General features: G+C 38.9%; 1 protein-coding gene across 1 annotated transcript in view; it reads right to left on the bottom strand.

Moving 5' to 3' along the window:
* si:ch211-186j3.6 (neural-cadherin) overlaps positions 1 to 14,305 on the bottom strand; it is a 270,148-nt gene that overhangs the window by 36,484 nt on the left and 219,359 nt on the right. The window contains exons 24-26 of the mRNA XM_053617155.1: positions 4,816 to 4,943; positions 2,646 to 2,773; positions 961 to 1,084 (exon numbers count right to left, since the gene is read on the bottom strand). Coding sequence (XP_053473130.1) covers positions 961 to 1,084; positions 2,646 to 2,773; positions 4,816 to 4,943 — 380 coding nt within the window. The remainder of the gene's footprint in view (positions 1 to 960; positions 1,085 to 2,645; positions 2,774 to 4,815; positions 4,944 to 14,305) is intronic.

The raw sequence follows: 14,305 nt of genomic DNA, 5'->3' as shown, positions 1-14,305 counted from the left end.
CCTGTCTCCTAAACCTCACATTCTTTAACCCGTGTCATGCTTCAGCAAACCCAATGTGATTTTTAAACACTTCTAAAGCTTTTCCAAAACAGCCCTCTGTCTCTCTGTATACTGCTTCATCACAAATAAGTAATAGATGCTAAGAAATGGTGTGTATACCAATAATAACAAGTTAGAGAAAACAGCCTTGTGTTATGTTAGCTAAATTTTATTTAAATAGTTCCCATTATTAACAACAACAAGGTTGTTCACACTAAATGATGTGCATAAGCTTTAATCAGTTCAGCCATGACAACTCTCGGAGAGAAATTGTGAGCTTTTATAGATGGGGGAGGAATTTAAATAGATTTGGTCTGGCGGACTAGATCTGCTATGCTGCTGCTGCTGCTGAGTGAGTACAAATGCTTGCTCTGATAGTCATGGACAGACATAGAAAGGAGAGAAGCATACTGCTGCTGCTGCTGCTGAGCAAGTACGAATAATTGCTCTGATAGTCATGGACAGACATAGAAAGCAGAGAAGCATGCTGCTGCTGCAAAGGGTACGGATGTAGGAGATCTAGATGGTGGTGCTAGGGAGGAGGAGGGTAGGATACGAAATTTAGTAGCGTGCGCAGGCGTTAGGCGGCAAGTTGGCAGGGATTATAAAGAGTTACTTGGGCAGAGAAGCGTAGCTGATAGGCTGTTGGGAGCCAATCAGTGCTCAGACAGAGTTTCATGGCTGAACTGGGCATTTAAAGTATGCATTCATTTGGACTGTTATTACGCCCTGTGTAATTGGTTTTAATGAAACAAACAATCATTTGATCATAAATGCTTGTAAACCCATAGAAAGATAGATACGCATAATCTGAGGCCCAACAGCTTTTTATTCTAGTTCCTACCTTGTAAATTCAGTTTGAGCTCGTTTTGCGTTTTCAATTTTTGATCACAAGTAGTGGTGTTTTGCTGGAATTGTTACCTTGCTGTCGACGACGAGGTTGCTGATGCATCCCGTGAAGTGTTTGTGCTGGAGTTGGGGGTAGATGTAGGGCACGTTCTCGTTCACTCCACCTAGTTGTAGCACCTGCATCCCATTCAGATGCCTGTGCACAGATCCAAGCTACTTTTACCTTTGTGCAAGTTAATGAACTGCTCATTCAGTGTACATTAACACTCTTGCAAAACAGTATTGTGCAGCTTGGATACTACTGAGAGCCAGTTCACATGTACTGATGTACTCCATCAATTGCTCAACCTTTTAACCCTACTCTCTAATGTGATTATCAGAAAATCAATACACTACCACATCAATACTTGACAAGGAAACATTAAATACTTTATTGATTAGCCACATCACACCAGTAATCACTGATACACAGTGATACTTCAGCTGAGGCAAAAGCTAGATCAGTCTGCTTCATGCCCTTGAGTAAAGCTCCAGAGTCACGACAACACAGAGATCAAACAAATACAAGTCACTGCCATTTTAAGAAATTGTGGGTGTCTATGAGCTTATGCTTTCAAGAGGTTTTGAAAGCAGTTAGCACTTTCTTCTGAGTGTTCAGCTGCCAGTGACGTGGTCTGGACTACATTTTTAAAAATCAATGAGGGGTTAGCTTAACATGTCTTGGAGGGAGCACTTCCTAGCCTTCACACTCCCTGTTTAGTAGCGGTTGTGTGATTGGGGAGAGTGGTGGGAATGACCAAACTGGGAGAAAATATTGTCATTTCTAAACAAACAAACAAACAAACAAACAAACAGAAATCTGCTCCTGTCTTTATTTAAATGTGGCGTCTGTCGACAATAAGAAAATGAACTTCCGTAAAGCATAAACAGAAGTTTAATTTAAAAACTGCTATGAGAGTTTTCCTTTTCAACATCTGTAACATTTAGGCTATCACAAACCAGGGGTGGTCAGACTAAAGTACTACTGAGTACAGTTTGCCTGATGAAAAAGCCAATGAAAGGGGAAAGACACACGCATAGAACAAAGGAATTAGCTCCTCAGAGCAGTGAATTTCACCTCATTAAATAGTGATCACACAAACGATGTGCTAACTCTCTTTCTTCTAGGATCTTCATTTTTTATCACCAATCCCACCTACATTAAACAGTACACAGTACAACCCTTTTAAGAATCTTTAAGGACCCCTTTTTGAGAGTATATTTGCTAATACTACTACTCCTGCTGCTACTAGTATTACTACTACTAGTAGTATTATTACTATCATCACTACTATTACTACTACTACTACTGCTGCTGCTACTTCTACTATCAATACTACTACTATCACTACTACTACTACTTCTACTATCAATACTATACTATCACTACTACTACTATCACTACTACTGGTACTACTGCTGCTTCTACCATCATTACTACTACTGCTGCTACTTCTACTATCACTACTACTGGTACTACTGCTGCTTCTACCATCACTACTACTACTACTTCTACCATCACTACTACTACTATCACTACTATTATGACTTCTACTATCAATACTATACTATCACTACTACTGGTACTACTGCTGCTTCTACTATCACTACTACTACTACTACTACTACTACTACTACTACTACACTACTTCGACTACTAGTGAAAATGTAAAGCTTTGTAATAGTTGTGAAAATGTAAATGCAATTAAAAGTTTAACCTGTCCAGGTTTGGTGTGACTCCCAACACCTCACAGGAAGTGTGGTCCTCTGTGGTCAGCCAGCTGCCTACACCCTCCATCTCCATAACTGTGGCTCCAGCACAGCGGTCTAATGTGAAGCGTACATCCTGAAAGAGACAGAACAGCCATACACACACACACACACACACACACACACACACACACACACACACACACACACACACACACAAACACACACAGCCACGTACGTTGAATCACAGAAGCCAGCTCAAGCTTAAGTGTAAAGTTTCAATTTCCACTTCACATGGGCTCTTTCTCTTTCCATCAGGCTGCTCTTCAGTGAAGACCTTTACACTACAGACTCATGACTATAACTACAGGTTATACATACTCAAACTGAGGCAGAGCTGCATTAAAAAAAAACACACAAAAAAAACACTGAATCTACACTGAATCTTCTCTTTATTCTCACCTCATGTACAGCTTTATAAAATGCAATTAGACATGTCAAGCAATTCACATTTACACTTGCAAATACAATACCTGTCAAGTTCTATCAGCTACAATACAATTAAACTAAATGCATGTCAAATAGATATGAGCAGTGAACTGCAATATTCTCAAACAGCCAGCGGCATGCTCACACACTGTTTTTGATATAAAGTGAGCACTATAAATTCGAATTTGGAACTGACCCTGGGGCGCTTCTCTTGGTTATTGAAATATTACTGAATGGAGAAGGATACATTGGAAAAAGGTTCATTCATACTTTGCCATCTCCATCCACAGGTGTTATACATTATATACACTGATCAAACATAACATTAAAACTACTGACAGGTGAAGTGAATAACATTGATTATCACATTACAGTGGCACCTGTCAAGGATTTGGATATATTAGGCAGCAAGTGAACAGCCAGTTCTCGAAGTTGATGTGTTGGAAGCAGGAAAAATAGGCACGGGTAAGGACCAACTTTGATAAGGGCAAAATTGTGATGGCAAGACGACTGGGTCAGATCATCTTCAAAATGGCAGGTCTTGTGGGGGTGTTCACGGTATGCAGTGGTTAGTACCCACCAAAAGTGGTCCAAGGAAGGACACCTAGTGAACCAGCGACAGGGTCATGGGCACCAAGGCTCACTGATGTACAGCGAAGGCTAGACCATCTTGTCTGACCCACAGAAAAGCTACTGTAGCCCAAATTGCTGAAAATGTTCATGCTGGCTATGACAGAAAGTTGTCAGAACACAGAGCATCGCAGCTTGCTGCGTATGGGACTGCGTAGCTGCAGACCGGTCAGAGTGCCCATGCTGATCCATGTCCACCACCAAAAGCACCCACAATAGGCACGTGAGTATCAGAACTGGACCATGGAGCAATGGAAGAATTTGGCCTGGTCTAATACATCTTCTTTCTATTTCATCACCTGGACGGCTGAGTGTGTGTGCTACCTGGGCACGAGATGGTACCAGCAAAGTGGTAATGGGAAGAAGGCAAGCCGATGGAGACAGTATTGCTCTGGGCAATGTTCTGATGGGAAACCATAGTTTGAAACAATGTTTAGGTAGGTGGTATGAGTCAAAGTAACATTCATATCAATGCCAAGACCCAAGTACACACCTTCATGGCAATGGTATTCCATCATGGTAGTGGCCTCTTTCAGCAAAATAATGCACCCTGACACACTGCAAAAATTGTTCAGAAATGGTTTGAGGAACATAAAGAGCTCAAGGGTTAACTTGACCTCCAAATTACCATAGATCTCAATCCGATCAAGCATCTGTGTGATGTCCTGGACAAACAAGTCTGAACCATGGAGGCCCTACCTTGCAACTTACAAGATCTGCTGCTAAGATCTTAGTGCCAGATATCTCAGCACACCTTCAGCAGCCTTGACCGGTTAGAGCTGTTTTGGCAAAATAAGGGGGACCTACACAATATTAGGCAGGTGGTTTTAATGTTATGGCTGATTGGTGTCTCCTTAAGTCACCATCTCAATCTCTCTGTCACTGTGCCTGAGAATAAAATTCATGCATACAGAGTAAAAGATACACATATTAGCAAAATAGTGCTGTGTTGGAATGGAACAAAAGGGAGGAGTAAAAAGTTCAGACTAGGTAAAGCATGAAAGTCCCCTTGGGATGCAGGGCTTGGTAGAGGTCCTGATGCCACCTACACATGCCCACCTTGCTATTGCTCCTCACATCCAGTCTGTGCCACCGTCTGTCCGCCACGTTCACGTTGCCCGGCAACTGCAGGACTAGAGTGCCCGAGCCGTGGTTTATCTTCAGGGTGGGAGTGCCGTCGATCAGCTCTGAGAGAGAGACAGAGGAAGACAGAAATAGAGAGGAAGAAAAAAAATTGTGTTGACCATTACATTAAGGTTCCATTAACTAAAATTATTTACTGCATTAATTAACATTAACAATACACAAACATCAGAATTGATCAACTATAAATAATGGAAAAAAACCCCCAAAAACAACAACAGTAATAGTAAGAAATAAAACATGATGGGGCATTCTGCTATAAGAACATATTCAACGCTAGGCTGGAGTGACGCCATTACCACCACACAATTGATTTACATATATATATATATATATATATATATACACATTCTACCATTCTACAGCAACTTACCAGCACTAGAATCTTGTGGAAAGTCCACAAAACAAGCTTGTTCCTATTATCATTGATGTTATAACAAATAGAAACATTCATCCCCTCACAAGCCTGTCTTTTTCTCTCTCTTGAACATAATAAGACAAAAAAAAAATGCAACCTCTCATGTTACTAAGAAACTGCAAAGCCCTCTTTCCTGAAGACTTTGCTTTGTTGGAAAACAGAATGTATTATAATGAATTCAACAGTACTGTGTTATAAAGTAAGTTTATGCATATTAAATCATGTTTGTTTATATGTTATTTAAATACACCTGCATTCAGTAATGATTATTCAATCCTTGACTATGAATAAGTGGACAGAAAATTAGCAAAAATTAAAGTAAACAATTTTCTTAAATGTTCTTAAACTTAATGAACTCTGGTCTCCATGTGTAAATAATAAAATTTGCTATTAAACCACGAACATGTTAATTAAGTTGGTTTTATTTGGTGTTCATTGTGTTCATAATTTTACTCATTGACAGTGTTATTGCAGGTGTTGATTAACTGACCTTTTGGTTTAGCATTTTAAAAACTGCATAAAACTGAAACCACTTAAACTATTATATTAGCAAAAACTAAATGAATACATTTAAAAATATACATCAATTAGTATGTTTCTTGATTGACTTTCTAAAAGTTTCTAAACTATGTCTTAGATTTACTCACTGAAAACAAGACTGGAGCGAATAATCCCCTAAAACTTCAGGCACTCATTGGCAACAAAAGACCTATAACCTAGCACCAAACATGACACATTCATTTCTCTAATTATTCATGGTTCCAGATATAGGGGTTACATCCAAAATAATAATGATAGAAATAAATAAAAATAAAAAAATTATCCATGCAAATATGGTATGTTTCATCCAGGTATAACAGATGGTATACATTTACATTTACATTTATTCATTTAGCAAATGCTTTTATTCAAAGCATCTTACAAGTGAGGAAATATAAGCAAAGCGATATGTCAAGCGGAGAACAATACAAGTAGTGCTACCATACAAGATTCATAATTAAGTTCTAGAGAATCAGAGTGAGTAGAGGTGAAAGAGCCAGAGTAATTTATTTTTATTGTTATGTATTTTTAATAATGTGGGGGTTTGAAGGTTAGGGGTTAGTTAAGTGATCATGGAAGAGGTGGGCCTTTAGTTGTTTTTTGAAAATAGTGACAGATTCTGCTGTCCGGATTGCAGTTGGAAGTTCGTTCCACCACTGAGGGACAGTGAGTTTGAAGGTTCTGGACCTTGAGCCACGCTGAGCAGGCACTACTAAGCGTCGGTCGTTAACCAATCGCAGATTGCATGAGAGAACGTGAACCTTAAGGAGAGTGTTGAGGTAGCGGGGGTGCTGTTCCAGACAAAGTCTTGAATTTGATACGTGCGGCTACAGGAAGCCAATGGAAGGAGATGAAGAGGGGTGTGACATGGGTCCTTTTGGGCTAGTTGAAAACAAGCGTGCTGATGCATTCTGAATTATCTGAAGGGGTTTGATGGAGCTGGCCGGGAGACCCAGGAGTATTGCATTGCAGTAGTCCAGTTTTGAGATAACAAAAGCCTGGACTAGTAGCTGTGTAGCTTGTTCGGTGAGATAGGGTCTGATATTCTTGGTGTTGTACAGAATGAACCTACAGGACCGTGCAGTTGAAGAAATATGGTATAAATACATACCACTTTATAGTGATAGCTTTACTTTACATCTAGTATTTTCAAGAACAGGAATAGAACAAGTGCATGACTGTTCATTTACTTACAGATTGTGGTGTATATTGCCTAACCATTAAATAATACTTAATAACTTGCTTCTCTTTACAAGCTTTTGTGAGTTAGACCCAGATATAATAATGTAATGGCACAGAGGCAGCAAACCCTGCATGAGCTGCTGTAATTATAGTACAGAAACAAAAATATTAAGAAAAGTTTGCCTTTATCTGAGCTAGTCGATTGGCAAATTAAAAATTAATGAGGCAACAGAAACTCCCCTAGGCTTTGAACAGTTAGACAGGCGTTCTGGGTGAACATGTAGTGATTCTGCATTAATCAGTTTGGCCTTGACAGCTAGCTGCCCTTGTAAAGATACCTACAAGTAAAGCTGTTTTTTTTTGTTTTTTTTTCCCCCAACGTGATCTCTGCCATCTTTTCCTTTCACAATTCATTCTGCCTTTCTTTGTTAACAGTCACTTTTTAATGATGAAAACACTCTTTGGGCATAATTGGCTCAATGTATGCACTCACTTCAAGATCACAAAGGTCAGCCAAACCACGATTAAAGCCAACAGTACAAGTGACTTACATGTTTACTAACTCATCCAATTACTATATTATAGAGAAATCAGCCCAGGTAATTTTCATCCAGCTAAAAGCAATGCATCAGTTTCAAGGCTATTTGAGTGTTTGAACTGGTGTTGTGTTCACGGTTATGTGAAGTACTTAGTGGTTTTCTGTATGTTAGAATTACCTCAAGGCACTGATAGTCAGCATGTAACTCTGTAAAATGTAGGAATTATATAAAATGATACAGCTAACATAAACAGTGATAATTATAAACATACACTTGTAAACATACAGATTTTTTGTGATTTAAATAAATAAATAAATTATGTCAGATCATTTTCAACCTTCAGTGTGATATAGTGTTCGGGACTCAGACACAGTCTCAGTGTTTAAGTCTAGGCTTAAAACGTATTTGTTTACTCAAGCCTACCCTGACTAGATTCTGTTCTACTACTTCGCAGTCATAATAATCTTTTTTCTCCCTCTCTCCTTTCGCCGAGCCCCACATGAATTTATGGAGATACTAGAGATCCAGATCCTTTCTGCCTCTGGATGGAGCTCAAATCTTCTCTAATTCCAGACTGCTGGGACTACGGCTGCTCCTAAGGCCATACAGACTTCATATAAATCCATAATGAACTTTTTCACACTATCTGTTGTTACCCAGATGAGGATGGGTTCCCTTCTGAGTCGGGTTCCTCTCAAGGTTTCTTCCTCTTAAAACATCTTAGGGAGTTTTTCCTTGCCACCGTCGCCACTCAGTGGCTTGCTCAGTTGGGATAAATTCGCACCTTTAATATCTGTATACCATGTTGATATTTCTGTAAAGCTGCTTTGAGACAATGTCTATTGTAAAAAGCGCTATACAAATAAAATAAATAAATAAATAAATAATAAATATAGCAACTAGTAAATAATAACCTGGTTAAACAAGTGTCCCACACCCTTATAATGGAGCATGCGACTGTGCTCAGAATGGTGCAATCACATTCAAACTCATGTTCAAAAGTAAGCTTATGCCTGTCATCAGGGCCGGACTGGGACACAGTTTCATGCCGAGAAATCCTACACGCATCCAGGCCATCCTATGCACCAAAATCAAATTTAGAACCCACGGACAACCCTATTCCCCCCCTAAATTAAATTTATTACACAGTATGACCATCACATAAAAACATAAACAACCAACCTAGAAGTAAAGCAGTCCTAATATCAGATTACATGGGTCTGCACAGATCGTTATACCAAGCATTTATGCTAGAAGTCCAACGCTGCTATTGCCTCTCTACTTCTCACTCATAAATGTACATTAACTGCAGAAGAGAGGTTAAACAAAAATGTTAGTTTAGAAGGTCAGCCGGTTGCGTAAGACTTCGCTGCTCTCAGCAACTTCATCAATAATGTTGTCAGTGTCAATTCCAACAAGTATCTCCCTCTCTGTTGACATTAACATGAAAGCCTCATGGTGTTCCTGATTAATAGAGGTCCTAAGTCTGTTATTCACAAGTTTCAATGTGGAGAAGCTTCTTTAACAGGCTACCTGGGTCACAGACAATGTCAATAAAAATCTGTAGCCCAGTCCAAAGACATGATAGGCATCAGTGAGAAGGCTCTATTTAGACAGAAGGATATGGCAACATATTGCACAGTTTTTGCAAGCTGAACAAACTGTGCTCACCAACTTCAAGCGTTCATCAGCAACTGAAAGGTTGGCATCTTCTCTTGAGAGTTCCTACACTGTCTTTACACTATAGCTATCCAAAGCTGACATCTTCAGCCCTTCCGAGTGTGTTGCCAAGTTTGTCAGCTCCGCCTGCAATGTCTCCACTGTGGCAAGATCATCAAATGGTCTGCACTTATATAGTGCTTTTATCCAAAGCACTTTACACTGTGTCTCATTCACCCATTCACACACACTCACACACCAAAGTAGCCTAGCTGCCATGCAAGGCGCTAACTTGCCATTGGGAGCAACTTGGGATTCAGTGTCTTGCCCAAGGCCACTTCGGCATGTGGGCCGGGAATCAAACCGCCAACTCTACGATTAGTGGACATCCTACTCTACCGCCTGAGCCACAGCCACCCAAGTTCAAAATAGAGCTGAATTTGGGAGCCCATTTTGTTGTATTTCAGCAATTTTTTTAGGATCCATGCAGGCAAAATCTGAACACAGAGCTGCACTTGCTGTGTATTGGTGGTAGATGCTATCTTATGCTATGCTACAGTGTCCATGATGACGTTGTGGACTTTGATTCTGTATTCTTTCAAAGAATCTGAAAGTGGCTCATTCTCTGCCATCTTGCCTGGCATGACTTTATTTTTTCTTCGCATTTTTTTCTGGGACGGCAATTTGAACTTTACAGTCATAATCATCTTGCTCCTGTAGATTGCTGTTTACTCACAGTACAAATGTATCTGCTGCTTTTTTAACACCTTCAAAAATCCCGGCTGAATCTTTTCAAGTTGTCTTCAGTCCCCATAACCATGCATTGAGCAGTTAGCAAGTCCATGCCACTTGTCTGAAGGTACATTGACAGTGGTGTAATTTGAGCAAATATTCGAAGAAAAATCTGTGCTGTGAGTATGGTTTCATAGCTGAGTAATGCCTCAATGTAACCTCTGGCTTTCAATCTCACAGTCAGCTGTATTGTCTTTCTCCATCTTCACCAGGGTGGTAATAAGGTCAATGAAAAGTGCCACCTCAGGTTTTCCAAAATATCCAAAACTTTGCATAGTGCTTGGTCTTTGGACCACCACCGTGTTTCTCCTATTAGAGCAATAATGGAGAAAAGTGATGCATTGACACTAATTCCAGCTGTGTCTGCCAACACAAGATTAAGAATATGCACATAAAACCAAACATGGACTTGTGCTGGTGAATCTTGTGTGAGAAGTGCAGAAAATCCCTCGTACTGCCCTTGCATGTTTTCAGCCCCATCTGTTCAGTTGCCAATGCATTTCTTGATGTCAATGCCATTTTTTCCCAAAACATTCTTCAGCAAAACAACAAGATTTTCTCCAGTAGAGGACTTACACTCGACGACTGCTATTAGTTTCTCATTGATGACATCTGTCATATATCTTAGTACAATGGCACATTGACTCTTAGATGTCATATCTTGTGTTGTATCCATTTGTTTACTGTCACCTTTATGTCCAGTTTCATGCAGCTTTTAACTCTTTTCAATGCATTCATTGACATGTCCTGCCATGATCTAAAGTCAAGTCTTCTAAGGAATAAGCGCACTTGTGCTTATCATCACAATAACTAAGGCCACGCTTACTAATGACCTTGATGACATTAATCATACGTTCCATGACCTGTAGCGTCTTCCTTACTTGATCTCGATGTGCTGATATCTGCCTTTCTGTCAGTAGATTACCTATATCGCCCTTGTTTGCCCTCAGAAAATGGGCCTCTGCACTCTCTCTGTGGATTTTGCTCCCTTCATGCTCAGTAAAGCATGTTCTTTGATGAACATGCTTCCATGCGCTCATTCCATCTTTGATGAATGAACTATCACTGGCTGAGGGTTTGGCAAATGCCAGATAAATGGAACAGTATAAAGAGTTTGACTCTTCACAGTATGTCAACAACTTCCTGTTTATTTTGTCTTTGCTGTAGAATATGTTAGGAATGGCTTGTTTTGGGCTTTGCAGTGGATGGTAGCAAAAATAAATAGGTCTAAATCCTTAGGCTGGGGTTGTGAAAAATAATGAAAGGCTTTCTCTTGAACGGTACCACCAGCAGGATCATCAGCCTCATACACTGAGTAAAGTAGAGTACTAGTGTTATTGGAAATTTAAACTGAAACATTATCAATGTATGTATGTATGTATGTATGTATGCGTGCATTTTTCTTGTACCTGTCACTTCTTTGCTTGTGACTTAATGTGTCACTTACAAACAGATCTGTCTCCACCTTGGTGCAAAACAACCACCTCATTGTAATTTGTTTGCACAGAATCTACATTTATTTTAGTTCAAATCAAGGTATTATATTAGGACAATGTATTGTTGTTTTTATCTTCAAATAACTTAAATACCCAAAATTTAGCAACACTATATTTCATCCAATATGTTGATTTTTTTCTTATGTTCCCTTCTACCTGTCATCTCACTCCCTGGCTGAAGCTGATGTGTGATCATTACTGCACCAGAGCTAGTGCTAGGTTGACTGTCTCCACCTTCACTTGAAAAAAATAAAAAGGAAAAAAGCTTTTAAACCACCCAAATGGGCAGATATAATTTTCTAAATTGTCTAAACATCAAAATTAGTACAATAATAAACTACATTGACAATATCTTTTTAGAAAAATGTTATTGCATTTTTATGACTCATTTTTGTTGATGTCTGCATTATCGCTCCTGTCTCCCTGCTCCCTACCTACCTAAATGAATGTGAATATTTGTCTGCTAAATTACTCATGTAACTTTACAATAAATAATAATCATTAATATTAATATTAACTTTACAATAAATAATAATAATTAATGTTAATATTAACTTTACAATAAATAATAATCATTAATATTAATATTAACTTTACAATAAATAATAATCATTAATATTAATATTAACTTTACAATAAATAATAATAATTAATGTTAATATTAACTTTACAATAAATAATATTAACTCCTTTAGCATACAGTATTTTGAGTGACGATAGTAATAGGGGCGCTACTGCTAACATTTTCTAGCAGTTCGATACTTAGCTAAGTTAACGAAGAAGAAAGTACAGTGTTAATAGATGAAACTGACCTGCACTTGAAGCCCAGAACAGGTCAATAATTTTGTAACATTTCTCTGCTTCTTCTTGGAGTGTTTTCTTTTTCCGTGCCCTTTCGCACTCTGCTCCACCTGGCCGCTTTCTCTCCATCATCGAGTGTTCGCATTTTGTTTAACCGTTTGGCGGAGGCGTAAGTCGAATCGTAGCGTTGCCAGTCAAGACTAACAGATTCATGATTTATTTATTATTATTTTTTTTTTTATTGAATGCTGAATTCGAAAATTATCACTTTGGTACAATTAGCAGGCAACAATATAAAATAATATCCAAATCAGTCGCCAGGCCACTGGGAATTCTCCCAGTGCTCCTGATGGCCAGTTCGGGCCTGCCTGCCATAAATGAATTGATTCTGATTAACCCCATATAAAGATCAGTTATTTCTGTAGGATTTACTTGATATCTTCTTGGTTTCACCCAAGTGCTGAAGGATCTCAATGTTGAAAGGTAGCAAGAGGCGTACAAAAGATTTTCCAAAACATTAGATGTACCATGTATCATCAAGTGGACAAAATGGGACACCACACTGACATTACCATTTCAGAACATCCCTGCAAAATTGACGAAAGGACAAGAAGAAAACTTATCAGGGAGGCTGCCAAGAGACCTATGGCAACAGAAGCTGCAGGAATATCTGGCAAGTACTCATCACTACCTGCATGTGACAACAATATTTTGCATCTTCTGAGTATACATCTGGGCTATGGGATAGGGTGGCTAGACAAAAGTCCTTTCTCCAAAAAACAAACAAACAAAAAAAACACAACAAATATCCAAGGGCACCTGGTATGGTCTTCTGATGAGACCAAAGTAGAACTAGCCAGAGCCCAGATTTACTATAAATCCTATCAAAAACCTGTGGAATACCTGAAAGAGGGCTGTACACAGGTGATGATAAGTCTGCAGCATTTTTTTCCAGAAGAATGAAATAAAATTGCCAAATCAATATGTGCTTGGTAGATTCTTACCTAAAAAGCCAGAGTGCTGCCTTATAAAAGGCGCTTTAATAAAGTATTAGTTAAGGGGTGTGCAACCAAGTTACTGTAAGATTGTTTTACTTTTTTTTCCCCCTAAAGTGTTTCTATATGTCCTTCACTTGAATTTTGTTGGTTGCTGAATCACATTAAGGGTGGAAAAATATCTGACATGATTTATCTTGCTTTCATCTTGCTTTCATAATCTGCAGTTTTAACAGGAGTGTATGGAATTGTTAAATCCAGTGTACACATTCTGTGACCAATCAGCCTACAACGTACGTCTTTGGGCTGGGAGAGGAAGCCACAGTACCCAGAGAAAACCCCCAAAGGATCGAAAGAACATGCAAACAGGTTGGATTTGAACTCCCAGCCCCAGAGGTTCGAGGCAAATTTGCTAACCACTAAGCCATTGTATCCCATCATAAATCTTATCCTCTTCATCTTCATCTTCCTCTTTCCATCATGTCATTTCTGTAAAGGTCCCAGGATGAAGGCAAGCATTTATTATATATATATATAACATTAATGCATCATACAAACAGCACATTTATTCTGATTACTGGCATAAAAATAATCAGTAGTAGACTAGTGCCTCTTTTATAAATGCTTTCTTGTGGTGGATTTGAGAGGTAACAGCTCAGTTTTAAACAGCTATTTAATGTTTTGGATTCCTTTTCATTCATTTACCCACAGTTTTCATGTCAATGTTTAACTTGATTTAAAATATCTTCCCCTTCATCTGTTAAATCAAATTCTGTGTCTCAAGCTTGATGATATGATCTGAGGACATATGGCTGACTGATTTTTAATTTCGAGTAGTATTTCATTACTTGTGCGGGTGATGGAAAAGCAACCAGGTTCTGGCTAGCTCTGGGTTTTAGGTTTTGTTGCAGCCATGCAATTCTGTTTGGAAGAGAAGCGCTATTACAGACTGAGGCTGAGACAGAGTTTGAGCAGGCTGAAATT

This window comes from Ictalurus furcatus, chromosome 27 (genome assembly GCF_023375685.1).
Source record: "Ictalurus furcatus strain D&B chromosome 27, Billie_1.0, whole genome shotgun sequence".
In the NCBI taxonomy this organism is placed as follows: domain Eukaryota; kingdom Metazoa; phylum Chordata; class Actinopteri; order Siluriformes; family Ictaluridae; genus Ictalurus; species Ictalurus furcatus.
This window is presented reverse-complemented; position numbering and strand designations above follow the sequence as displayed.